The 26,141-nt window shown below is 48.2% G+C and overlaps 1 protein-coding gene across 2 annotated transcripts in view; it reads left to right on the top strand.

The window, feature by feature from the left end:
• LOC310756702 (carnitine O-acetyltransferase-like) overlaps nucleotides 1-26,141 on the top strand; it is a 165,320-nt gene that overhangs the window by 11,589 nt on the left and 127,590 nt on the right. Inside the window, exons 4-14 of one of the 2 annotated variants that reach the window (XM_083601302.1) lie at nucleotides 10,110-10,163; nucleotides 11,452-11,617; nucleotides 11,998-12,172; nucleotides 13,218-13,396; nucleotides 15,191-15,291; nucleotides 16,350-16,469; nucleotides 18,487-18,609; nucleotides 20,053-20,188; nucleotides 21,018-21,080; nucleotides 22,175-22,312; nucleotides 23,710-24,230. In XM_083601302.1, coding sequence (XP_083457428.1) covers nucleotides 10,110-10,163; nucleotides 11,452-11,617; nucleotides 11,998-12,172; nucleotides 13,218-13,396; nucleotides 15,191-15,291; nucleotides 16,350-16,469; nucleotides 18,487-18,609; nucleotides 20,053-20,188; nucleotides 21,018-21,080; nucleotides 22,175-22,312; nucleotides 23,710-23,937 — 1,483 coding nt within the window. In that variant the 3' untranslated portion in view covers nucleotides 23,938-24,230. Of the gene's footprint in view, nucleotides 1-10,109; nucleotides 10,164-11,451; nucleotides 11,618-11,997; nucleotides 12,173-13,217; nucleotides 13,397-15,190; nucleotides 15,292-16,349; nucleotides 16,470-18,486; nucleotides 18,610-20,052; nucleotides 20,189-21,017; nucleotides 21,081-22,174; nucleotides 22,390-23,709; nucleotides 24,231-26,141 lie in introns of those variants that run through there. The other variant, XM_083601303.1, reaches the window with a different exon arrangement.

The following is a 26,141-nucleotide window of genomic DNA, read 5'->3' as shown; positions in this document are numbered from 1 at the left end:
GTTGCCTATAGGTGGAGCAATTAAAACCATTAGCCGTAAGTACACAGCAGAGAACAATGTGGCAAAACCCGTATCTATAAGAACGCTTGCTGGGCAAACATGTCCATGTGCTGGGGGTATAGCTCAGCGGTAGAGCATTTGACTGCAGATCAAGAGGTCCCTGGTTCAAGTCCGGGTGCCCCCTCTTTTTAGTGGCAGGTGGGGCTCTGCTGTTCTCCTGCCTTCCCAACATTGCAGGCTCCCGCTGCTTACTGCAAGGTGCTCAGAGCTCAGTGCATTGCATGGTGGCAGGTGCATCAGATTCCCTCCATCACCATGCTCTCTGCTCCTTGCTCCTAAGCTGCCAGCATGCTGTTCTGTTTTCACACTGCAGTTAGTGTGGCCATCTATCAGTGACCATACAAACTGCAATGTGACGACAGCCTTACATTTTTATTATATGGTTTCCTCACCTTACTGATCTTCCTCTGCCATGTGCAGATACAGGATGTTTAAGCTGTTTTTCTCAGACGTAATCTCAGTTTGCAAGGGGATGGTGGGCCCAAAGAAATACCTAGTGCACTGTGTGAGCTGACTCTGCTCAAGAACCCATAAATTAGCAGCAGGTTGTTCCGCAGAAGAAAAAAATGATGCTGCCAGTGTTTCCTGTAGGCAGAGTATTTAAAATCATTAGTCGTAAGTACATGGTAAAAACTATGTGGCAAAACCAGTATCCATAAGAAGGCACCCTAAGCAGACATGTCTATGTGCTGGGGGTATAGCTCAGCGGTAGAGCATTTGACTGCAGATCAAGAGGTCCCTGGTTCAAGTCCGGGTGCCCCCTCTTTTTAGGGTTTGCCACCTCCTCACTTTCTCCAATAGCTTGTGGTGGGTAACCTTGTAGACGGGTTTAGGGAAATAGAGGCTGCAACCATTTTCTGCGCATCCGAAATGTGCACGACTGTGCACATTGCTCCAAACCTGGATGTGACCCCCCCATTTTTAAAGGGGCTGGTGAGGAGGCGCAGCTGTTCTGCCTTGATTTCCCAGCATTGCAGACCACTGCTGTTTCCTGAGAGGGAGAGGTGGCAGGGATCTTGGCGCCATGCATGGCGCATGAGCATTTGATCAGTAGGTAGTGGCACAGTGTAGGGAAGTGGCATCTCATGCTCATTCCCCCCATGGCTGAAAGAAAGACGCTTGTGTATTAAATTTCAGGCTTTTTTCTCTTGCTTCCAACAGCAGCAGGGCAGGAGGACGAAGGGGAGAATTTCTATCTCCCCTTCGTTCCTCTCCTCCCCACCAGTGACAGGAGAAATTTGAGACACTGCTTACTATTGCCTGCCTCCCTCAGCTGCCAGCTTCCTGTCCTCTTCTCACACTGCAGTTCATGGGGCCACCTGTTGGTGACCATTCAAATTACAGCGTGGTGACATCCTTACAATTTTACTATATACAGTACTATGAAAAAAGATGAGTGGTGGTTAAAAAAAATAAAATTGCCCGCCTTTACTGATCTTCCCCAGCCATGTGCCACCAGAAGAAGTGCAGGCAGGTAGTGTTCTCATATGTAATAATCAGTTTGCGGGGGGTTGTGGTTGGGCCTAAAGCTGCAGCCTCCGTGTGAGCTGGCTCTGCTCTAGAACACTTTTCAACTCAGAGATTTGCGGGAGGTTATTCCTCAGTAGAAAGCTTGATGTGGAATGAGTTGCCTTTAGGTAGGGCGTTTAAAACCATTAGTCGAAAGTACATGGTAGAGAACTATGTGGCAAAACTGGTGTCCATAAGAAGGCTTCCTGGGCACACATGTCTATGTGCTGGGGGTATAGCTCAGCGGTAGAGCATTTGACTGCAGATCAAGAGGTCCCTGGTTCAAGTCCGGGTGCCCCCTCTTTTTAGAGGAATTTGTTTCTGGTTTGCCACCTCCTCACTTTCTCCAATAGTTTGTGGTGGGTAACCTGGTAGATGGGTGTAAGGAAATAGAGGCTGCAACCATTTTATGCGCATCCGAAATGTGCACGACTGTGCACATTGCTCCAAACCCGGATGTGACCCCCCCATTTTTTAAGGGGGTTGGTGAGGAAGTGCAGGTGGTTCTGCCTTGCTCTCCCAGCTTCCCAGCATTGCAGACCACTGCTGTTTCCTGAGAGGGAGAGGTGGCAGGGATCTTGGCACATTGCATGGCGCATGAGCATTTGATCAGTAGGTAGTGGCACAGTGTAGGGAAGTGGCGTCTCATGCTCATTCCCCCCATGGCTGAAAGAAAGCCTGTGTATTAAATTACAGGCTTTTTTCTCTTGCTTCCAACAGCAGCAGGGCAGGAGGACGAAGGGGAGAATTACTATCTCCCCTTCGTTCCTCTCCTCCCCACCAGTGACAGGAGGAATTTGAGACACTGCTTACTATTGCCTGCCTCCCTCAGCTGCCAGTTTCCTGTCCTCTTCTCACACTGCAGTTCATGGGGCCACCTGCTGGTGACCATTCAAATTGCAGCGTGGTGAGAGCCTTACAATTTTATTATATACTACGAAAAAAGAACAGTGGTGGTTATCTATATCATCTATATCTATATCACCTATATCTATCTATCTAATCTCTATATGCCCGCCTTTACTGATCTTCTCCTGCCATGTGCCACTAGAAGAAGTGCAGGTAGTGTTCTCATATGTAATAATCATTTTGCAGGGGATTGTTTTGGGGCCTAAAGCTGCGACCTCCGTGTGAGCTGACTCTGCTCTAGAGCACTTTGCAAGGCAGAGATTTGTGGGAGGTTATTCCTCAGTAGAAAGCTTGATGTGGAGTGAGTTGCCTGTAGGTAGGGCGTTTAAGCCATTTGTCGAAAGTATAGGGTAGAGAACTATGTGGCAAAACTGGTATCCATAAGAAGGCTTCCTGGGCAGACATGCCTATGTGCCGGGGGTATAGCTCAGCGGTAGAGCATTTGACTGCAGATCAAGAGGTCCCTGGTTCAAGTCCAGGTGCCCCCTCTTTTTAGAGGAATTTGTTTCTGGTTTGCCACCTCCTCACTTTCTCCAGTAGTTTGTGGTGGGTAACCTGGTAGATGGGTGTAAGGAAATAGAGGCTGCAACCATTTTATGCGCATCCGAAATGTGCACGACTGTGCACATTGCTCCAAACCCGGATGTGACCCCCCCATTTTTTAAGGGGGTTGGTTAGGAAGTGCAGCTGTTCTGCCTTGATCTCCCAGCTTCCCAGCATTGCAGACCACTGCTGTTTCCTGAGAGGGAGAGGTGGCAGGGATCTTGGCGCATTGCATGGCGCATGAGCATTTGATCAGTAGGCAGCGGCACAGTGTAGGCGTGAGGCTTGTGGAAGCATACTACAACTACAGATTTTTTAATCATAAATCAGGACAAAGAAACATGTCGTCTCTCTCATGTCGTCTCAGAGAGAAACAAAAGCAAAAGCTGTACACACAACGGAAGTTCCCAGCATACTGTGCTGGAATGTAAACAGACATGTGACACGTAACAATCCCATGTCTGTTCCTTAAGGCGGAATGGAAAGGTCAACAAAACCCGCCACCCCTTGCAAATTCCCCTCCTTTTACACCTCACCAACATTCCATATCCATAGTTCACCCCATCTACCAGCCATCTTCTGACATGCCGTAGTAGCTGCTGAGGCAGTTCAGGGCAAGTTCCATTACTCTGTCTACTTTCCAACACCGCAGATTGCTGCTGTTGACCAAAAGCGGGCATGTGGCATAGACCAATCTGACGGTTTTGCCACCACACAGATATGTCAAGTTCCCTGCATGCCCCACAACCAGCATTCAGTGATTTAGGGGAATGTATTTCCAGGTGCTGCCAGCACCTTGTTTTCCGCAATAGCTTGTAATGGGAAACCTCATAGATAGGTTTAGTGGAATACGATGTAACTGAGACTGTGCCCCTGCTCGCCTTGCTCACCATCCCCACCCATCCACTACCCCCTGCCAAACCTGTTGGCATGCAGAGAGCCAGGAGGCCAGCTGGCTAGCCCCGGCTGGACCATCTCCTTCCAGTCTTCCCGGTGCGAAGACCATCGCCGCTGCTCCGACATAAATCAGCGACCCAGGCTTCAAAGCCAGGGCACACTATCAGCAGATAGAACTACGCACACAGAATAGGCGTGAGGCTTGTGGAAGCATACTACAACTACAGATTTATTAATCATAAATCAGGACAAAGAAACATGTCGTCTCTCTCTCATGTCGTCTCAGAGAGAAACAAAAGCAAAAGCTATACACACAACGGAAGTTCCCAGCTTACTGTGATGGAATGTAAACAGACATGTGACACGTAACAATCCCATGTCTGTTCCTTAAGGCGGAATGGAAAGGTCAACAAAACCCACCACCCCTTGCAAATTCCCCTCCTTTTACACCTCACCAACATTCCAGATCCGTAGTTCACCCAATTTACCAGCCATCTTCTGACATGCCATAGTAGCTGCTGAGGCAGTTCAGGGCAAGCTCCATTACTCTGTTTACTTTCCAACACCACAGATTGCTGCTGTTGACCAAAAGTGGGCATGTGGCATAGACCAATCCGATGGTCTTGCCACCACACAGATATTTCAAGCTCCCTGCATGCCTCACAACCAGCATTTAGTGACATCTCACCTTCATTGCCCTGACTACTGAGAGAAGGAAGCCTGCAATTCACGCTCCAGAGGTTTTCCCTATCAATTTCTGTGGCAGTGGGGGGTTCTCTCCCCACCCACCAGTTGTGGTCGCAGGGGGAGCATGGTGCAGCTTAGACCTTCCTCTTTTCACTACATGCCACTGCTGGTGGCGGAGGAAGAGGGGAATGGAGAAAGCTGTGAGGCAGGCGGCAGCAGCCTGGCCTGCCTATTCCTCTGTGTCTTGCATGGGTTACACCCCGACAGCCTGCCTGAGCTTCCCACCTGCTCTTGTTTTCACACTACAGTTTGTGTGGCCCTCTGCTGGTTGGCCATACAAACTGCAGCCTGATGACATCCTTACAATTTTGATATATACTAAGACAGAAGAGTGAATCTGCGGCTCCAATACTTTGGCCACCTCATGAGAAGAGAAGACTCCCTGGAAAAGACCTTGATGTTGGGAAAGATGGAGGGCACAAGGAGAAGGGGACGACAGAGGACGAGATGGTTGGATAGTGTTCTCGAAGCTACCAGCATGAGTTTGACCAAACTGTGGGAGGCAGTGGAAGACAGGAGTCCTGGCGTGCTCTGGTCCATGGGGTCACAAAGAGTCGTACACGACTAAACGACTAAACAACAACAACAATAAGACAGAAGAAGATCAGAGTTTCCTGTAGGTAGAGCATTTAAAGCCATTAGTCATAAGTACACAGTAGGAGAACTATGCGGCAAAACCAGTATCCATAAGAAGGCTTCCTGGGCAGACATGCCTATGTGCCGGGGGTATAGCTCAGCGGTAGAGCATTTGACTGCAGATCAAGAGGTCCCTGGTTCAAGTCCGGGTGCCCCCTCTTTTTAGAGGAATTTCTTTCTGCTTTGCCGCCACCTCACTTTATCCAATAGCTTGTGGTGGGTAACCTGGTAGACGGGGTTAAGGAAATAGAGGCTGCAACCATTTTATGCGCGTCCAATACGTGCACAACCCTGCACATTGCTCCAAACCCAGATGTGACCCCCCCATTTTTTAAGGGGGTTGGTGAGGAAGTGCAGCTGTTCTGCCTTGCTCTCCCAGCTTCCCACTATTGCAGGCCACTGCTGTTTGCTGAGAGGGAGAGGTGGCAGGGATCTTGGCGCATTGCATGGCTCATGAACATTTGATCAGTAGGTAGTGGCACAGTGTAGGAAAGTCGTGTCTCATGTTCATTCCCCCAACGGCTGAAAGAAAGAAGCCTGTGTATTAAATGGCAGGCTTTTTTCTCTTGCTTCCAACAGCAGCAGGGCAGGAGGACGAAGGGGAGAATTACTATCTCCCCCCTCGTTCCTCTCCTCCCCACCAGTGACAGGAGGAATTTGAGACACTGCTTACTATTGCCTGCCTCCCTCAGCTGCCAGCTTCCTGTCCTCTTCTCACACTGCAGTTCATGGGGCCACCTGTTGGTGACCATTCAAATTGCAGCGTGGTGACATCCTTACAATATTACTATCTACAGTACTATGAAAAAAGATTAGTGGTGGTTAAAAAAAAATACAATTGCCCGCCTTTACTGATCTTCCCCAGCCATGTGCCACTAGAAGAAGTGCAGGCAGGTAGTGTTCTCATATGTAATAATCAGTTTGCGGGGGGTTGTTGTTGGGCCTAAAGCTGCGGCCTCCGTGTGAGCTGACTCTGCTCTAGAACACTTTGCAACACAGAGATTTGCGGGAGGTTATTCCTCAGTAGAAAGCTTGATGTGGAATGAGTTGCCTGTAGGTAGGGCGTTTAAAACCATTAGTCGAAAGTACAAGGTAGAGAACTATGTGGCAAAACTGGTATCCATAAGAAGGCTTCCTGGGCAGACATGCCTATGTGCCGGGGGTATAGCTCAGCGGTAGAGCATTTGACTGCAGATCAAGAGGTCCCTGGTTCAAGTCCGGGTGCCCCCTCTTTTTTTAGAGGAATGTATTTCCAGGTGTTGCCAGCACCTTGTTTTCCGCAATAGCTTGTAATGGGAAACTTCATAGATAGGTTTAGTGGAATATGATGTAACTGAGACTGTGCCCCTGCTCGCCTTGCTCACCATCCCCACCCATCCACTACCCCCTGCCAAACGTGTTGGCATGCAGAGGGCCGGGAGGCCAGCTGGCTAGCCCTGGGTGGACCGTCTCCTTCCAGTCTTCCCGGTGCGAAGACCATCGCCGCTGCTCCAACATAAATCAGCGACCCGGGCTTCAAAGCCAGCGCACGCTATCAGCAGATAGAACTGTGCACACAGAATAGGCGTGAGGCTTGTGGAAGCATACTACAACTACAGATTTATCAATCATAAATCAGGACAAAGAAACATGTCCTCTCTCTGCCATGTCCTCTCAGAGAGAAACAAAAGCAAAAGCTATACACACAACGGAAGTTCCAGGCATAATGTGCTGGAATGTAAACAGACATGTGACACGTAACAATCCCATGTCTGTTCCTTAAGGCGGAATGGAAGTGTCAACAAAACCCACCACCCCTTGCAAATTCCCCTCCTTTTACACCTCAACAACATTCCCTATATATTTGCTTTGTTTAGTCGTTTAGTCGTGTCCGACTCTTTGTGACCCCATGGACCAGAGCACGCCAGGCACGCCTGTCTTTCACTGCCTCCCACAGTTTGGTCAAACTCATGCTGGTAGCTTCGAGAACACTGTCCAACCATCTCGTCCTCTGTAGTCCCCTTCTCCTTGTGCCCTCCATCTTTCCCAACATCAGGGTCTTTTCCAGGGAGTCTTCTCTTCTCATGAGGTGGCCAAAGTATTGGAGCCTCAGCTTCAGGATCTGTCCTTCCAGTGAGCACTCAGGGCTGATTTCCTTCAGAATGGAGAGGTTTGATCTTCTTGCAGTCCATGGGACTCTCAAGAGTCTCCTCCAGCACCATAATTCAAAAGCACCAATTCTTTGGCGATCAGCCTTCTTTATGGTCCAGCTCTCACTTCCATACATCACTACTGGGAAAACCATGGCTTTAACTATACAGACCTTTGTCGGCAAGGTGATGTCTCTGCTTTATAAGATGCTGTCTAGGTTTGTCATCACCTTTCTCCCAAGAAGCAGGCGTCTTTTAATTTCATGACTGCTGTCACCATCTGCAGTGATCATATTTCACCCAATCTACCAGCCATCTTCTGACATGCCGTAGTAGCTGCTGAGGCAGTTCAGGGCAAGCTCCATTACTCTGTCTACTCTCCAACACCGCAGATTGCTGCTGTTGACCAAAAGCGGGCATGTGGCGTAGACCAATCAGACGGTCTTGCCACCACAAAGATATGTCAAGCATTCAGTGACTTCTCACCTTCATCGCCCCTACTACCGAGAGAGGGAAGCCTGCAATTCACAATCCAGAGGTTTTCCCCTACCAATTTCTGTGACAGTGGGGGGTCCTCTCCTCACCCCACCAGTTGTGGTCGCAGGGGGAGCATGGCGGCAGCTTAGACCTTCCTCTTTTCACTACATGCCACTGCTGCTGGTGGAGGAAGAGGGGAATGGAGAAAGCTGTGAGGCAGCAGCAGCAGCAGCAGGCTCAGTCTGTCCTGCCTATATCTCTGTGTCTTGCCTGGACTACACCCTGACAGCCTGCCTGAGCTACCCACCTGCTCTTGTTTTCACACTGCAGTTTGTGTGGCCCTCTGCTGGTTGGCCATACAAACTGCAGCCTGATGACAGCCTTACAATTTTGATATATACTAAGACAGAAGAAGATCAGAGTTTCCTGTAGGTAGAGCATTTAAAGCCATTAGTCATAAGTACACAGTAGGAGAACTATGCGGCAAAACCAGTATCCATAAGAAGGCTTCCTGGGAAGACAAGCCTATGTGCCGGGGGTATAGCTCAGTGGTAGAGCATTTGACTGCAGATCAAGAGGTCCCTGGTTCAAGTCCGGGTGCCCCCTCTTTTTAGAGGAATTTGTTTCTGGTTTGCCACCATCCTGCTTTCTCCAATAACTTGTGGTGGGTAACATGGATTTCATGAAAAGTGGTGTAAAATAAGATCAGTGGTGGCACAGAGATGGCTTCTCCACATTTAGCTCAGTGGTAGAGAATTTGACTGCAGATCAAGTCTGCAGATCAAAATGGTAGTAGGACTTAATTTATGATGTAAATAAACCTGTTTATAGAAAGATACGGGGCATATCTGGTGCCCTTACATAGATTTCTTAGTGATTAAAAACCTGTGCTCTGATATTTGACTTCTGATCAATGAGTCTTGGTTCTAATCTGGTGCTACCAGCTCTCTCTTTTGTATTTAGCATAATTATAGTTTTGTGAATTTTACAACACCACCATTAAACATTACCTGGGCAATGTAATAATTATTCGTAATTGAATAGTTAAATTCAAAATTCTAAAGAGAGGCTGAGAAGGTACATGGGTTTAAAATTGTATTTATACTAGCTCAGCTATGTTGTGAGCTGATCAGTAAAGGCTTTACCCCCTTGAAAAGTAAGGTATAAATACAGTCCTTAAAAACATGTCTCTTTGTTCAAAAAATCTCTCTGTGTGGAAATAAAAACAACCATTTTCCTCACTCTTCTGGTGAGTTTTGAAGGAAAGTGTGATTCTGCTCTCTGAAGCTCTGAAACACATAGTTGCGCATAAAGCACAGATAAGCTTTGTTTCCCAAACTTTCTAGATCTGAATCACACTTCCCTGCTCCTGAATTATAACTGGAGGCATGCTTCACTCCATGGGTAGGCAACCTAAGGCCCGGGGGCCAGATCCAGCCCAATCGCCTTCTGAATCCAGCCCATGGACAGTCCGGGAATCAGCATGTTTTTACATGAGTAGAATGTGTGCTTTTATTTAAAATGCATCTCTAGGTTATTTGTAGGGCATAGGGATTTGTTCTTTTTTCTCTTTTCAAAATATAGTCCAGCCCCCCCACAAGGGCTGAGGGACAGTGGAGTGGCCCCTTGCTGAAAAAGTTTGCTGAAAAAAGTTTCACTCTCACACCGAAAAATAATTACTTTTTCTAAAAGGTATAAAAATAATAAGCATCCCCAGCTTAGCTTGATGGAGAGCTCCTGAGAACTTGGAAGCTTTTTTCCTTGATCTTTTCCCCTTTTGGTTCATCAGTCATAATAACAAAGGCAATGATTTTATTAAGTAGGGAATCGTTTTTAGCGTGTTTAAGGGGTATTGTGCAGTGGTACATGAATTCTGGAGCTTGAGGTTTCCTCAACCACTGGGAGAGCCAGTGTGGTGTAGTGGTTAAGAGCGGTGGACTCGTAATCTGGGGAACCGGGTTCACGTCTCTGCTCCTCCACACGCAGCTGCTGGGTGACCTTGGGCCAGTCACACTTCTCTGAAGTCTCTCAGCCCCACTCACCCCACAGAGTGTTTGTTGTGGGGGAGGAAGGGAAAGGAGAATGTGAGCCGCTTTGAGACTCCTTAAAGGGAGTGAAAGGCGGGATATCAAATCCAAACTCTATGGAGTTCTCTATGGAGCGTTTAACCTGGGATTTTATTTTTATCTCTCCTTCATGTAGGTTTGCTGCGAAGCTCATTGCTGGTGTGTTGGATTTCAAGGCAAAGATTGACCAGTGAGTATTCTGGACTGGCAAAATTGGGAAGTGCAGGGAGAGAGAGTGTCACATGCAGGACACAACCTGCTGGTGTGGGATGTAAACATAGGGTATCTTCGTGTGTGTGAGAGAGAGGAGAGTCTACTGTTTCAGGGCGCTATTGGGTGTGCATTAGACAGCTATGGCTGTTGCCACACCAAGATAGCTTGGCCACTGTGGTCTTGGCACTGGCAACCTCAGGACTGGATTGCTGCAACACACTCAATGTGGGGCTTCCCTTGGGCTTAACACAGAAGAATACAGCACCTTGGCTGTACAACCAGGCAAACAAACAAACAAACAAACCAAAACCTCACTTAGATAAATTAAAACCAAGGGGAGGAGAAATACATTAAAAGCATCTTGCCCGCTTCTAAAAGGCCACAGATTAAACTTTAAACTAAGTCCAAAGGCCTGGTTCTAGAGGGAAGTTTTTGCCTGGTACCTAAAGATATATAATGATGGCACCAGCCGAGCCTCCCTAGGGAGAGGATTCCTCAAACGGGGAGCCACTGCAAAAAAGGCCCTGTTTTCGTGTTGCCACCCTCCGGACCTCTCACGGAGGAGGCACACATAAAAGGTCCTCAGAGGGTGATTGTAGGGCTGGGTCAGTTCCTTGAGGTCCTTTTAACATTTAAAGCCCAAACAACTTGAGACCTGGGTATATCTCAGGGACTGCCTTGCCCCGTACATCCCTGCCTGGAAACTGCTCCTAATAATGTGGTACTGCTGAGAGTACTCCGTGTCTCAGAGGTGAGCTTCGTATGCAGCAAAAGAGGGGGGCTTTTAGTGTTGCAACTCCAATCCTCTGGAACTGGTTACCAGCTGAAATTAGGCATTTCGATATTTAGGTGACTACAGAAGACATTTTTCTTGAAAAAAGCGTTTCCCCAAGGGGTGACCCAGTCATTTATGGAGCAACTGTGTAGCTGAAAGAAAAAAAATGTTCTGTTGTTTTTAGAACTTGTAAAGAAGGCTGTATCGTTTTTAGAGTTTTCCAGAATGGCTTTTTGGAACTTGGTTTTGAACTTGGCGGCTTTCTGCTGTGAAACGCTCTATAAATTTGTTAAATAAAATAAGTGGTCCTCAAGAGCATATATGTGACGATAAAGGCTAATGCGTATATTGTGGCATAAGCTTTTGTGGACTGCCTTGTCTAAAACACACCCCATATCACCTCTACTGCCCAAAGCAGCAGCAACAACCTTACAGATTGAGATTTGAAGGGCATTGACTTGTTTATCCCCCTTTTCCCCCTTCATGCCAGCCAGACCCTGTTAGTCGAATATTCCCGAGGCTACCCTCTCTGTATGGAGCAATATTCCCGCATCTTTGCCTCGTGCAGACTTCCAGGGCCTAAACACGATTCCGTCTTGCTGCCTCCACCCGGCCGAAGACCGCCCACCTACATCACGGTAGTCCGCAACTTCCAGGTAACTATCGCTGTCCCGCTATACAGTGGTACCTCGGGTTACAGATGCTTCAGGTTACAGACTCCGCTAACCCAGAAATAGTACCTCGGGTTTAGAACTTTGCTTCAGGATGAGAACAGAAATCACGTGGCGGCAGCGGGAGGCTGTTCTTAACCTGAAGCACCACTTTAGCTAACGGGGCCTCCCGCTGCCGCCGCACGATTTCTGTTCTCATCCTGAAATAAAGTTCTTAACCCGAAATACTACTTCCGGGTTAGCGGAGTCTGTAACCTGAAGCGTCTGTAACCTGAAGCGTCTGTCACCCGAGGTACCACTGTTTATATTGTTTCCCAGTAAGCTTAAACCTTACTACAAGACGGTGCTTTTTATGCTTCCTGCAGTTCTTCCAACTTGAAGTGTACAACAGCGACGGGACGCCTCTCACTGTCGACCAGCTGCACTGGCAGCTCCAGCGAATCCGTGCGCAGTCTTGGAAGACCGATAAGGAGCCCCTGGGAGTGCTGACTAGTGACCACCGACACACGTGGGGACAGGCCTACACCACTCTCATGAGAGGTATCTTTGCGTGTGCATGCTGTAGGGAGACTGAGTCAGCTATAGAATTATTATTATTATTATTATTCCATTTGGCTGGTTTCCTCAGCCACTCTGGGCGGCTCCCAACAGAATATTAAAAACACAATAAAACATCAAACATTAAAAACTTCCCTAAACAGGGCTGCCTTCAGGTGTCTTCTAAAAGTCAGATAGCTGTTTATTTCCTTGACATCTGATGGGAGGGCGTTCCACAGGGTGGGTGCCACTACTGAGAAGGCCCTCTGCCTGGTAACCTCACTTCTCGCAGCGAGGGAACAGCCAGAAGGCCTTCGGAGCTGGACCTCAATGGCTGAACAATGGGGGTGGAGACGCTCCTTCAGGTATACTGGACCGAGGCCATTTAGGGCTTTAAAGGTCAGCACCAACACTTTGAATTGTGCTCGGAAACGTACTGGGAGCCAATGTAGGTCTTTCAGGACCGGTGTTATATGGTCTCGGCGGCCGCTCCCAGTCACCAGTCTAGCTGCCACATTGTGGATTAATTGCAGTTTCCAAGTCACCTTCAAAGGTAGTCCCACGTAGAGCGCATTGCAGTAGTCCAAGCGGGAAATAACCAGAGCATGCACCACTCTGGCGAGACAGTCCGCGGGCAGGTAGGGTCTCAGCCTGCGTACCAGGTGGAGCTGGTAAACAGCTGCCCGGGACACAGAATTAACCTGCGCCTCCATGGACAGCTGTGAGTCCAGAATGACTCCCAGGCTGCACACCTGTTCCTTCAGTTGCCCCACTCAGGACCAGGGAGCCCCCCACACCTGCACGTGACAGCGTGCTCTTAATCCAGTTTTCCGAGACCTCCCCAGTGTTAACGCTTAGCCATGGAGTCTAAGAAAGTTAGCCAGGGGTCAAGCATTAATGTCTACACCAGCGTGGAGAGCACTCTCTGGTGGGCCACTTCTTCAAGACAACGCGTTGGTCAGCTTGTGAGCGCAACGCTCCATCTCTGCTGCACCGCAGTGCTGACATAACCTTTGTGTTTCGCTTTCCTCTCCCTCCTTGCCACCAGACAAGCTGAACCGGGAATCAGCCCGTGCCATTCAGCGCAGCCTCTTCACCGTCTGCTTGGACGCTCCCGTCCTGAAAGTCTCGGATGCGCTAGCGAGCAGCCGCCTGGCGGCACAGATGCTGCATGGCGGAGGCAGCTACTCAAATAGCGGCAATCGCTGGTTCGACAAGACTCTGCAGGTGAGGACGACTTCAGGGTAAGGGGGGGGCTACTCCTTTTTGAAAGCCTGGAGGAGGCACCGCCGCTGTGGTCAGACTAGAGGTGTTTGGAAAGTGGGGGTCTCTCTCTCCCCCCCCCGGCCACCCCCATGTCTTGGTTCAGGTAGGGAAGGGCTCACAAGGCAGAGCATCTATAGGCCGCCACATAAAAGGGTAGCTTTATTTTTGTCATGCTTTTTTTGGAGAGGGAGGGAAGCAACTAAGGCTCCTTTGCACTGTACATTAAAAGCAGTATCATCCCAGTCTTGGCTTCCTCCAAAGAATCTTGGAAATAGCATACCCAATATTTCTCCAATGAAAATAAAGGTTAAGGTAACGGGACCCCTGGCCATTAGGTCCAGTCGTGGCCGACTCGGGGGTTGCGGCGCTCATCTCGCTTTATTGGCTGAGGAAGCCGGCGTACAGCTACTGGGTCACGTGGCCAGCAGGACTAAGCCACTTCTGGCGAATCAGAGCAGCGCACGGAAACGCCGTTTACCTTCCCGCTGGAGTGGTACCTATTTATCTACTTGCACTTCGTGCTTTCGAACTGCTAGGTTGGCAGGAGCAGGGACCGAGCAATGGGAGTTCACCCCGTCGCGGGGATTTGAACCTCCGACCTTCTGATCAGCAAGTCCTAGGCTCTGTGGTTTAACCCACAGCGCCACCCGTGTCCCACTCTGATGAAAATAGGGACATCCTATTCCATTATTATTATTATTATTATTATTATTATTATTATTATTACTACTACTACTACTCTGCCCATCTGACTGGGTTGCCCTCCTGTATGCGCTTGGCTCTCTCCTGCAAAATACTCGGCAGTTTGGAGACACCCTAAGCAAAGGCTGTACTTAAATAAATGCAGAAAAAAGCAGCAAGCAGGAAAGAATTGGATCGTTGCTTTTGTGGTTCTTATGGGGAAACATAGCCAGTCAGATGCATGGCCTGAGTGGTTTGGTATGAGGAAACCCAAGCCTTTTTGAAGGTGTACTATACCATTTCCACTTGGTGTCATCACACTTATTTATTTAATACTTTTCTATCCTTCCATTAGGGTCGCGGGTGGCGCTGTGGGTTAAGATACAGAACTTAGGACGGGGTGAGCTCCCGTTGCTCGGCCCCTGCTCCTGCCAACCTAGCAGTTCGAAAGCACGTCAAAGTGCAAGTAGATAAATAGGTACCACTCCGGCGGGAAGGTAAACAGCGTTTCCGTGCACTGCTCTGGTTCGCCAGAAGCAGCTTAGTCATGCTGGCCACATGACCCGGAAGCTGCACGCCGGCTCCCTCAGCCGATAAAGCAAGATGAGCGCCGCAACCCCAGAGTCGTCCGCGACTGGACTGAACTGTCAGGGATCCTTTACCTTTGCCTTTACCTATTCTTTATCCCAGGGGTGGGGAAACTTTTTCAGCCCTTGTAGGAAACCTTATCTGGACTGTGTACCGGTGGTAGGCAAGCCCAGGATCCAAAATAGGTGTTGACAATGTAGATAATAAAAATGTAGAAAATAAAAATGACTCATTGAGCAAAGGAGAAGAAACCTGTGGCCCTGCAGATGTTGTTGGAGACTGACTTTCATCAACCCCAAGCAGCAAGGCCAGTGGTCAGGGATGATGGGAATGGTAGTCCGGAAACACCCCAAAGGGGCAGAGGTTCCTCGCCTCTGTTTCAAGATGGAAGCTCTCGTAAGGCCTTTCTGTCTATCACACCCTCTCTCTCTTTGTCTTTTCTTTCCACATGCTTGCCTTCTCTTGCTCCCCACCCCATTCTCCCAGTTTATTGTGGGAGAAGATGGCTCCTGTGGGGTGCTTTATGAACAAGCCGTTGCTGAAGGACCACCAATCGCCACCATCATAGACCACGTCCTTGACTACTGGTAATGCCCTCACCAGGAGCGCGGAAGGGATGTGGAGCTCGTCAGATTCAGGTCCAGGAGAAGGCTTTGTGCAGTGGCGATACTGAGGAAGAGACAAACATATTTCTGTTTTAAAAAATTGTTCTAAGGATGTTGGGTGCTCAAGCTCTCTCAAAAATTACTGTGAGGAAGTTTAGGAGCCTTAATCTATAGCACTCTTTGTCCATGGAGTTTTCTTGGCAGGGATACTGGAGTGGCTTGCCGGTTCCTGCTCCAGGTGGATCACTTTTGGTCAAAACTCTCCACTATGACCTGTCCATCTTGGGTGCCCTGCTCGGCATAGTTCATAGCCTCTCTGAGTTATTCAAGCCCCTTTGCCATGGCAAGGCAGTGATCTATGAAGGGGGATCACTGCCTATATAGTAGGAAGACAGGAGTGCCTGGCGTGCTCTGGTCGGACACAACTAAACAACAACAAAACAATATATAGCAGGAGTAGGGAGGTGCACTGCTAGAGATGTAAAGGTCTGGAAGTAAAAACAGAAAAACTGGGGGAGATTGTTCAAGGGTCCTCAGAGGGCAGCTCTTGAGTTTCATATGAAAATGAATAAACATTGCGTGCCCAGCACTGGTTCCTCTTTTGTCGAAAGCTGCCCTGTGCAAGGGGAGGACTTCCTGTGTTCTTCAACACTGGGAGGCAGATGAAAGATGGGAGTTGGAACTTCCTGTTTTGAGAAAGCCTTTTTAAAACTATTTTTTGTCCATTATGCAATGATCTGAGGAACTCACAGTCCTGGCTACATTTGAACATATTTCATATAGACACCAGTTTTGTGTGGATACCAGTCTGGATATTTGGAAGGTTTATAGTACCTTACATGCTGAATTTAAGATGTCATTGACGGTGCTTGTATTCATAATGTGAACTCAGCTTCTCCTGGGATGCCGATGGGATCTGAAGTCCCAACAATATCAGGAGTTTGTCTCCCTTGCCACAGGAAGACAAACAAACATGGGTCTTTAACCCATCACTTTCTTTTTAATGCATTTTTTCTGTCTCTTTCCTCCCCAAATGCCAGCAAAGATCCTGTCCCAGTCCGCGCCCCACTGATACCTCTGCAGTTGCCCAAAAAACTCTACTTCTGTTTCACTCCAGAAATCAAACGCGACATCGAACACGCCAAACAGAACCTGGACATGTGAGTGTGTGTGTGTGTGTGTGTGTGTGTGTGTCACAATCAGAGTGGGATTTGGGCAGAAGGAGGAGAACCACAGCCAAATTGGAGACAATGGTGTGGTCTCGTTCTTGAGCGTTTCCCAGTGTGAAAACCAGGTCCATCTTGCTCCTTGCGCTGCGTTTTCATTCAGAGCTCCCTGCCACAGCTCAGGGAGGAGGAACACAGTGATTCTTGCTTCTCCCCATTAAGCCTTGTCTCTCAGCTTCCGAGTCGCAGAGACCTGGCTGTCGCAAGGGGAGCAGAGTGTTCTTTTGTACCAAACAGATGTTTTTTAGGGACAGGTTGAGATGAGGTTAAGCCGGAGCGAGGGAGGCTGGCGCTGTACAATGTGTCCCTCTGTTTGCTATCCGCCACCGCCATTTGCATATGAAAGGGAAGCTGCAACTTACCAGAGATGTGCAACAGAGGCCTCTTAGGAACACAGGAAGCAGCCCTCTCCCACGAGAACAGAAGAATCCACGGCTGGATTAGGCCAAAGGCCTATCTAGTCTGCCATCCTGTTTTGAAAGGCACCAAACAAATGCCCATGGGAAGCTCACAGGCAGGAGCTGAGCGCAACAGTGCTCTCCCCAGTATTCAGAAGGTGGTTTATCATAGCCTAAGACCTCCGGGTATAGGGCAGTATATAAATTGAATTTAAAAAATCATGGCTATAATAATAATTTATTATTTATACCTCGCCCATCTGGCTGAGTTTTCCCAGCCACTCTGGGCGGCTCCCAATCGAGTGTTAAAAACAATACAGCATTAAATATTAAAAACTTCTCTAAACAGGGCTTCCTTCAGATGTCTTTTAAAGATAGGATAGCTACTTATTTCCTTCACATCTGAAGTTTTCTCTTTGACATCTGGTGGGAGAGCGTTCCACAGGGCGGGTGCCACTACCGAGAAGGCCCTCTGTCTGGTTCCCTGTAACCTCACCTTGCAATGAGGGAGATAGCCTTACCCTCCATGAATTTGTCTGATCCTCTTTCCAAGCCATCAAACTTGGCCATCGCTGCCTTTTGTGGGAGTGACTACCATCATTTAACCATGTGCTGTGTGAAAAAAGTATTTCCTTTTCCCCCCTGTCCCGAATCTTCCCACATTCAGCTTCCTCGGATGCCTCCCAAGTTCTAAGGTTATGAGAAAGGGGCAAAAAACATCTTCCTATTGACATCTCCCTTCCCTCCCCACCCTGCTTATTTGCCTCCCCCCCCCAAAAAAAATTTGACACATACCCTTTGATCATTTTGGGTCATTCCCATGTCCAATTGTTGTCCATCTAGTCTACCAGCATTGTGCTGTCTGGATAGCAGTGGCTCTCAGGGTCTTGGGCTGCTATAGGCAAAACCTGGTCCCAAAGGGTTCAGAGCTTTGAAGTTTAGTACCAGAAACGCTAGGGATGCGTGTGGCGCTGTGGGTTAAACCGCAGAGCCTAGGACTTGCCGATCAGAAGGTCAGCGGTTCGAATCCCCGCGACGGGGTGAGCTCCCGTTGCTCGGTCCCTGCTCCTGCCAACATAGGAGTTCGAAAGCACGTCAAAGTGCAAGTAGATAAATAGGTACCGCTCTGGTGGGAAGGTAAACAGCGTTTCCGTGCGCTGCTCTGGTTCGCCAGAAGCGGCTTAGTCATGCTGGCCACATGACCCGGAAGCTGTATGCCCGCTCCCTCGGCCAATAAAGCGAGATGAGCGCCGCAACCCTAGAGTCGGCCACAACTGGACCTAATGGTCAGGGGTCCCTTTACCTTTACATTTACCAGAAACCCTGTCAGTTCTGGGTGCAGAAACAGCACAACTGATGCAGAATTATAGCGGCGGAATTTTGCACTGGGTGAAGATTCTACCATGCTGCACTGTGGCATTTAAGCTGGCCTTGGAAGATGGTGCATAGTTTCTGGCATAGCAAGGGGTGTGTGTGGTCAGGCAGGCAGACTGTAAGCTGCAGCTGAGGGTTGTTGGCTAATCAGTCTGTCTCCCTTTTCTCTTTTATCACAGACTCATCACCGACCTGGACATCAGCTGTTTCACTTACTGCGGGTTTGGCAAGGAGCTTCTCAAACGCCTTAGGCTGAGCCCAGACTCTGTCCTGCAGGTGGCACTGCAGCTAGCCTATTACAGGTGAGGTGACTGCCTTGACAGGTAAAGGTACAGGGACCCCTGACCATTAGGTCCAATCGTGACCGACTCTGGGGTTGCGGCGCTCATCTCACTTTATTGGCCGAGGAAGCCGGCGTACAGCTTCCGGGTCATGTGGCCAGCAGGACCAAGCCGCTTCTGGCGAACCAGAGCAGCGCACAGAAACGCCGTTTACCTTCCCGCCGGAGCAGTACCTATTTATCTACTTGCACTTTTGACATGCTTCCAAACTGCTAGGTTGGCAGGAGCAGGGACTGAGCAACGGGAGCTCACCCCGTCGCGGAGATTCAAACCACTGACCTTCTGATCGGCAAGCCCTAGGCTCTGTGGTTTATCCCACAGCACCACCCGTGTCCCTTGACAGGTAGAATTATACAATTGTAGAGCTGGAAAGGGACCCTTGAGGTTCATCTAGTCCCAACTAGCTGTCTCACACAGGGATCGATCCTGCAACCTTGGCGTGATCAGCACCACGCTCAGACCGACTTGAGCTATCCAGGAGTGAAGCCGGCTTTAGGGAATGTTAAATGGAAGGTGCTGTCCTGTTTTTTCCAGGAAGAGGTGCAAGTTGGCATCAGACCAGTTAAGGCTAAACGGAAGAATGTGCTTTTGTGTACCGTATTTTTCGCTCCATAAGGCGCACCTAGTTTTTAGAGGGGGAAATCAAGAAAAAAAATATGAAGCCTGTCCACTTCTCCCAGAGCTTCTTGGGGCTGCCAGGGAAGCCCGGGAAGCCCACCCCCCCCCCAGCCCCAAAGAGCAAAGAAGCCAAGACAGCGAGCAGGATCCATCCCGCTCACTCTCTTGGCCTCTGCCATAGCCACGCGCAGCCTCTCCGACCACGTCAGTCCCTTCTTCCCCCTGGGGAAAAGCCCGCAAGAGCCTCGCAGAGCTTGTGTGTGGCTCTTGGGGGCTTTTCCTGCCTACCTCCCCCCTGCATTCGCTCCATAAGACGCAAACACATTTCCCCTTAATTTTTAGGAGGGAAAAAGTGCGTGTTATGGAGCGAAAAATACAGTGGTGCCTCGCAAGATGAAATTAATCCATTCCGCGAGTCTCTTTGTCTTGCGGTTTTTTCGTCTTGCGAAGCACGGCTATTAGCGGCTATTAGCGGCTTAGCGGCTATTAACGGCTTAGCGGCTATTAACGGCTTAGCGGCTTTAAGAAAAAGGAAACAAACTCGCAAGAACTCGCAAGACGTTTCGTCTTGCGAAGCAAGCCCATAAGGAAATTCGTCTTGCGGAACGACTCAAAAAACGGAAAACTCTTTCATCTTGCTCGTTTTTCGTCTTGCGAGGCATTCGTCTTGCGAGGTACCACTGTACGGTATGTGGAATTGCTCATCTGAGGAAGGGCAGGTTGTGTACATTGCGCAGAAGGGCTGTATGTTTGTGTCGTTGTGCCTGACTGCTGTGCCTTCCTTAGGGCACATGGGGAGCTGTGCGCAACCGCCGAGTCGGCCTCACTCCGTCGCTTCCACCGCGGCCGGACGGAGACCATTCGCTCCACTACCTCTGCCGCACTGGCCTTTGTCCGAGCTATGGCTGATGACGACTGTCAGGTATCCAGCCCCTGTTTTCCTAAGGAGGCTTGAAAGGACAAGAGTGGACCACAGTAACTTTGGATATGATGAATTGCAGCTAGAGTGTTGAACCAGGACCTGGGAGACTAGGCCACACTCAAACCATTCATTTCAAGCCCTATTATATAACACATCACAGAGCTACAATTCCCAGAGTTCCCTGCAAAGAGAGATGGATTGTCAGGTGATTCCACTGCCTTGAATTTGGGGAGTTGGGGTGGCTTGGAAAGAGGGCATTCTCCGTGGCAGACCCTAAGTTGTGGAATCCCCCCCCCAAGAGGTGCATCTGACACCTTCATTATGTAATAATAATAATAAATAAAATAAATAAATAATATCATGTGTCCACTCTAGGCAGCCTCGCAACAAAATATAGAAACACAGTAAAAACCATACACAGTTTTGCAAAAGACGCCCTTCTTCACCCCTGACCTTTGACATCCAAGATACATATATATTTAGGTCCCAGTCTATTCTCTTGACTACAATTTATTTTGTGAAGTGTGTTTTGTTTTTTTATTGTTGTAAGCCACCCTGCCACTTCATGGTGAAGGGCGGATAAGAAATCTAATGCATTGGATGGTATATTCAACTAAATTTTATACAGAGTAGACGTATTCAAATGAATGGACCTAACTTAGTTATATTCATTAATTTCAGGGTGGGTCTGTTCTGAGTATAACCTAGTAATAAATAATGATAATAATGTCAATAGGCAAATACCACCTGTTATTATTATTTGTGTGAGAGAGACTTGGAACTTCCTGCCCTCCATCTGTGATCCATTTCCTCCTCTTCTGCACACTAGGCTCCGGAAAGATTGTCTTTGCTGAAGAAAGCAGTCGAGGTTCACAGCACCCTCACAGAACAGGTAACAAAATCCCCTGTACAGGAGTCGCTTGGTTGCATAAAGAATAGACACAGGAAGCACTTACTGCCTACTTTTACAGCTCACTTTGAATGACTAATTTCCCCTCCCTGCTTTTTCCCTGACCCTTTCCTTCTCTTTGTGTGATTTGTATTTTTATTTAGCCTGCAAGACCGTCACCATGCATGTTCTCTCTTTCTCTCTCTAATTGATGTGAGCGGCAGTGGGATACACAAATCGTCTGAAAAGTGAGATTACAAAAATGTAACCAACAAACAAGGGACTCTGTGAGGAGTTCTGCAGGACTTGTGTCTTCCTGTTGGTAGCGAATGGGAAGCTCATTGTTAGAAATTCTGCTACAAGTCAAAATGGCAGCAGGATTCTTTCTTTAAAAACACATAAAGTGTGTTTCTTGTTGGGAACTAATCTGGCGCTGAGTGAAAGAAGGCCTGATTTTGTGTGTGTTAAAAAAGAAAAGAAAACCCTGTTACGTGTAGGCCCGAGCCCTGAGGAACTGCAGGTGACAATTAGGGCGTAATTAGATGAAACAGTCAATCTTTGACTTGATCCTTTCTCACAGTATTTGAAAAGAACAAAAAGGTTTGGTGGGTGGGAGCAAGGGGGAAAGGAATTTAGACCAGCTCCACAGTGCTACAGGAAGTGCGTTTAAATGATTTTGCCTGTGCTGTTTTTCTGATTTGATTTCTTCTCCGCACCCTTTCCAAAAGATTGTAGGTTGTGAATCTCCAACTGTGACATCTTAGATATATTTAAAGCTCCCCTTGACACCCTGTGACGACATGGTGGTGGTTGCAGGAGAAGCTGTTTTTAGGTGGGTGGAACGAACAGCACAATAGCAGCCTGTAGTGACAGAGCAAAGTATTGCAACACCAAGGAAAGTGCAGAAGAAAACCATGGTTTGCCTTGCCCTGAGTCACAGGTATCAAGCTATAGGAATATAACTGTACACCATTGTTGGATAAGCAAGCTCACCCTTTCTTCTTTAGCTGTGTCCGGAACGCATGCGAGCTTTGGGGGGTGCCTTGGAACAGTGTCATCACGAAGATGAAATCCTCTGTCCTCTGATTCTCTTGCAGGCTCTGGCTGGGCAAGGCATCGACCGCCATTTGCTGGGAATGAAGCTGGAGGCCATTGCCGATGGCTTCCGGGTGCCAGAGCTTTTCATGGACACTTCCTACGCTGTGGCGTCTCACTGGAAACTCTCCACGGGACAGGTAGAGCTTGCTAGGCCTCCACATTCCTGTGTGGCTCAAGCTCAGAGTCCTTTACGTCTTCCGTTCATCCCCTTTGAGTCCCTAGTTATATGTCCCAATGACATTTATTTATAAAATTGTGTACAGCAATTTCCTTAAAAAAAAAATTTAAGTGGTATATATTCACCATTGGTCAACAGTCCAGTGTTTCCCAGACTTGGGTCTCCAGCTATTTTTGGACTACAGTTCCCATCATCCCTGACCATTGCTCTTACTAGCTAGGGGTGATGGGAGTTGTAGTCCAAAAACAGCTGGAGGCCCAAGTTTGGGAAACACTGGTCTACACTGACTGGCAGTGGCCCTCCAAGGTTTCAAACTGGGCTCTGTCCCAACCCTACCCAGAGATTCAACCTGGGACCTTTTGCATGAAAAATATGTGTCATACCACGGAGCCGTGGCCCTTGTGTTGTGACTTTTCAAGAGCCTCCTCACACGTGAACCTCCTTGGTTGCCAAGGCCTTCTGGAAAAATTCTGCTCTGGGTTTCATTCTTAGAATCTGTGGGTGTGCAGAGCAGGGCCTTGCCAGTGATGGCACCATGATTGGAGACCTGACAAGCAACATCCCTTAAAAAAAAAAACCCACCCCAATTCTTATTACAATTTAGTCATACCTTTTCCTTATGGAGCTCGAGGCAACATTTAAGATTCTCTTCCCTTATTCTAACCAATATTGTGAAGAAGGTCCAGTTGAGAGGAAGTGGTCAAACATCACCTAGTCAGCTTCATGGCTGAGTGAGAATTTGAATCTGGTGCTCCTCCGACACAAGACTTTTCCTGCACCAAGTGGAAAAAAACCAGACAGACTTATGAATCGGTGTGTTGCTATTGAGGCTGGTGCTTACTGGTGAAGACCTTTGTTTGTTTTACTTCCTTTGTGGTTTGTGGAATATTGTTGTTTATGTCATTCCTCAGTCCAGTATACCTGGGGGAGCATCTCCACCCCCATCGTTCTGCCCGCACACTGAGGTCCAGTGCCGAAGGCCTTCTGGCGGTTCCCTCACTGCGAGAAGCCAAGTTACAGGGAACCAGGCAGAGGGCCTTCTCGGTAGTGGCACCCGCCCTGTGGAACGCCCTCCCACCAGATGTCAAAGAGAAAAACAACTACAAGTCCTTTAGAAGACATCTGAAGGCAGCCCTGTTTAGGGAAGCTTTTAATGTTGAATAGGTTATTGTATTTTAATGTTCTGTTGGAAGCCGCCCATAGTGGCTGGGGAAACCCAGCCAGATGGGCGGGGTATAAATAATAAATTATTATCATCATCATCTTAATGTGGAAAAACAGCCAGTACTTTAAAGAGAAAGAAGTAACAAGGGATGGTGATGATCTGCTGATCGCATTTTATTTTTCCTCCCTCAGGTAGCTGCCCGCACGGATTGTGTGATGTGCTACGGGCCGCTGGTCCCCGACGGCTATGCTGTCTGCTACAACCCTCTGCCTACCCATGTTAACTTTGCTGTCACTGCCTTCAATTGTTGCCAGGAGACCAATGCTGAGCATCTGGCTGGTAGCATCCAGAAGGCCCTGGATGATGTGGGAGCTTTGCTGGGGAACTGGGGAGTTGGGAGCGATCAAAGGCAACCTTGAGAAGACACTCCATACCTCAGCGTTTCCTCACCTTGGACCCGAGAGAAGATCCTCTCTGCCTCAGGCCATTGCTTACCACCCATAATTCCAAACACCTCAGGCCAAAAATCTGTGCTCTACCACCCCTTTGTGCCAAAGCTTGTTATCCTCTAGCCTTTCCTTATCCAGAATTCCCTTTGTATCACTCCAGAGGGGGGGAAACAACTTTCTTTTTTTCTACACAGTCTTAATTCGAAGCCAAATCTAATTTATTTCCACGTGGAATAATGAAATAAATGGTTCTTTCAGGAAAATGCTTGTCTTTCATGTTTGGGGAGGAATGAAAAAGAACATGGGGGACACACATGCATGGTGCGGTTCAGCAGAGTTGAAGAAACGGATCAACTTGTCTGTAGGCTCACAAGGCAAGTCCCTCCTCTCTGGGCCTGTTTTCCTATCTCTGTAACAGGATCATGGCCCGGGATTTCTCAAGGGAAAAGTGTATGCTCAAAGGATGCTTATTGCCACGCAAGTCATCTGAACACATTTTGTATCTCTGTCTTCTCGAAATATGACAGAGCGTGTTGTGGTTTCTGCAGCTGCCGTGCTGACAGTAATTCTTCACAGCTTCTTAACGGGCAGTTTTCTTCAAGCAAGTTCTTGTGCCACCTCTCTTTAGCAAGAGTTAACCAGCAAGTTTCACAAAGGTGGTGCAACTCTTGAGCAACCCCCAATTCCTCTCCTCAGAGCTCAAATTTCTAGAGCGGTTTAATACGCAAGTCTCTATAGCGAATTCTGGGAATTGTATCTGCGGGAGGGGAATAGGGGGTCTCCTAACCATTTTCAGCACCCTTAGCAAACCCAAGGCTGTTTAATGTGCTATGACTCTCTTAAAAAGGGATAGTGCAGATGTCGCCTATGTGTCATAAGTGGATTACAGTGGTACCTCACTTCGGGTTACAAACTCCCTCCACTAACCAGGAAGTGGTTGCTCCAGGTTGAGAATTTTGCCCCAGGATAAGAACAGAAATCGCACACCAGCGGCAGCAGGGAGGCCCCATTAGCGAAAGCACGCCTCAGGTTAAGAACTGGACCACTGGAATGAAGTTCTTAACCCGAGGTACCACTGTATAGAATTACAGGGACACGGGTGGTGCTGTGGTCTAAACCACTGAGCCTCTTGGGCTTGCCGATCAGGTTGGCGGTTCGAATCCCCATGACTGAGCGAGCTCCCGTTGCTCTGTCCCAGCTCCTGCCAACCTAGCAGTTCGAAAGCACGCCAGTGCAAGTAGATAAGTAGGTACCGCTGCGGCAGGAAGGTGAATGGCATTTCTGTGCACTCCGGTTTCCATCAGTGTCCCATTGCACCAGAAGCAGTCTAGTCCTGCTGGCCACATGACCTGGGAAGCTGTCTGTGGACTAATGCCGGTTCCCTCGGCCTGAAAGCGAGATGAGCGCCACAACCTGAGTCGCCTTTGACTGGAATTAACCATCCAAGGGTCCTTTACCTTTTTCTTTTTTTACCTTACAGGGTTATACTTTTTATCTTAATTAGGAAACATGCCCCGAGTATTCTGTTTGCAGCCGTTTTGCTGTCTTACTGCAAGTTCACACATCACAGCAAAAGGCAGATTTCTGTGTCTCCAGAGCAAGTCAAAAATACCCATTTTTAACTTTTTTGCACATTTGGATAGCTTCTCCCCACCTTTATTTTTTGTCCTTAACGCGATGTAAGGCATGACGCATATTCTGTGGTGAGGATGCACTCATCCACGGATGAACATGCATGTGTAAAAACAGATTGTGTACAGTGATCAAGTGTTATTTATTCGTTTATTTCCTGCCTTTCTGCCTGATGGGACACAAGAGTGAAGCAGCCCACAGTTGTGCTTCAAATGTTACAAGCCATGCATAGCTGGCCTGCAATGGAAATGCAAAAATCCGCCATTGTTTTAACATATGAAGCACTGCAATGAAACAATTTCAAGTGGATTGGTGAAATCTTCCTCCAAAATTATAGGATGCCAGCTTATTTGTATGCCAGCTTCAATGTTTCCTTCATTTGGTTTTTATTTTAAGTATAAACAGGACTGTTTTCGTACCCAATCGCGCGCGCGCGCTCTCTCTCTCTCTCTCTCTCTCTCTCTCACACACACACACACACACACACACACACACACACCACTTTTAATTCTTCTCTAAGATGTGGAGGAAAAAGGAAAACT

Source organism: Podarcis filfolensis (assembly GCF_964270895.1).
Source record: "Podarcis filfolensis genome assembly, chromosome: 2".
Lineage (NCBI taxonomy): Eukaryota > Metazoa > Chordata > Lepidosauria > Squamata > Lacertidae > Podarcis > Podarcis filfolensis.
The sequence above is the reverse complement of the archived record's forward strand: the minus strand, read 5'-3'. Positions and strand labels throughout refer to the sequence as shown.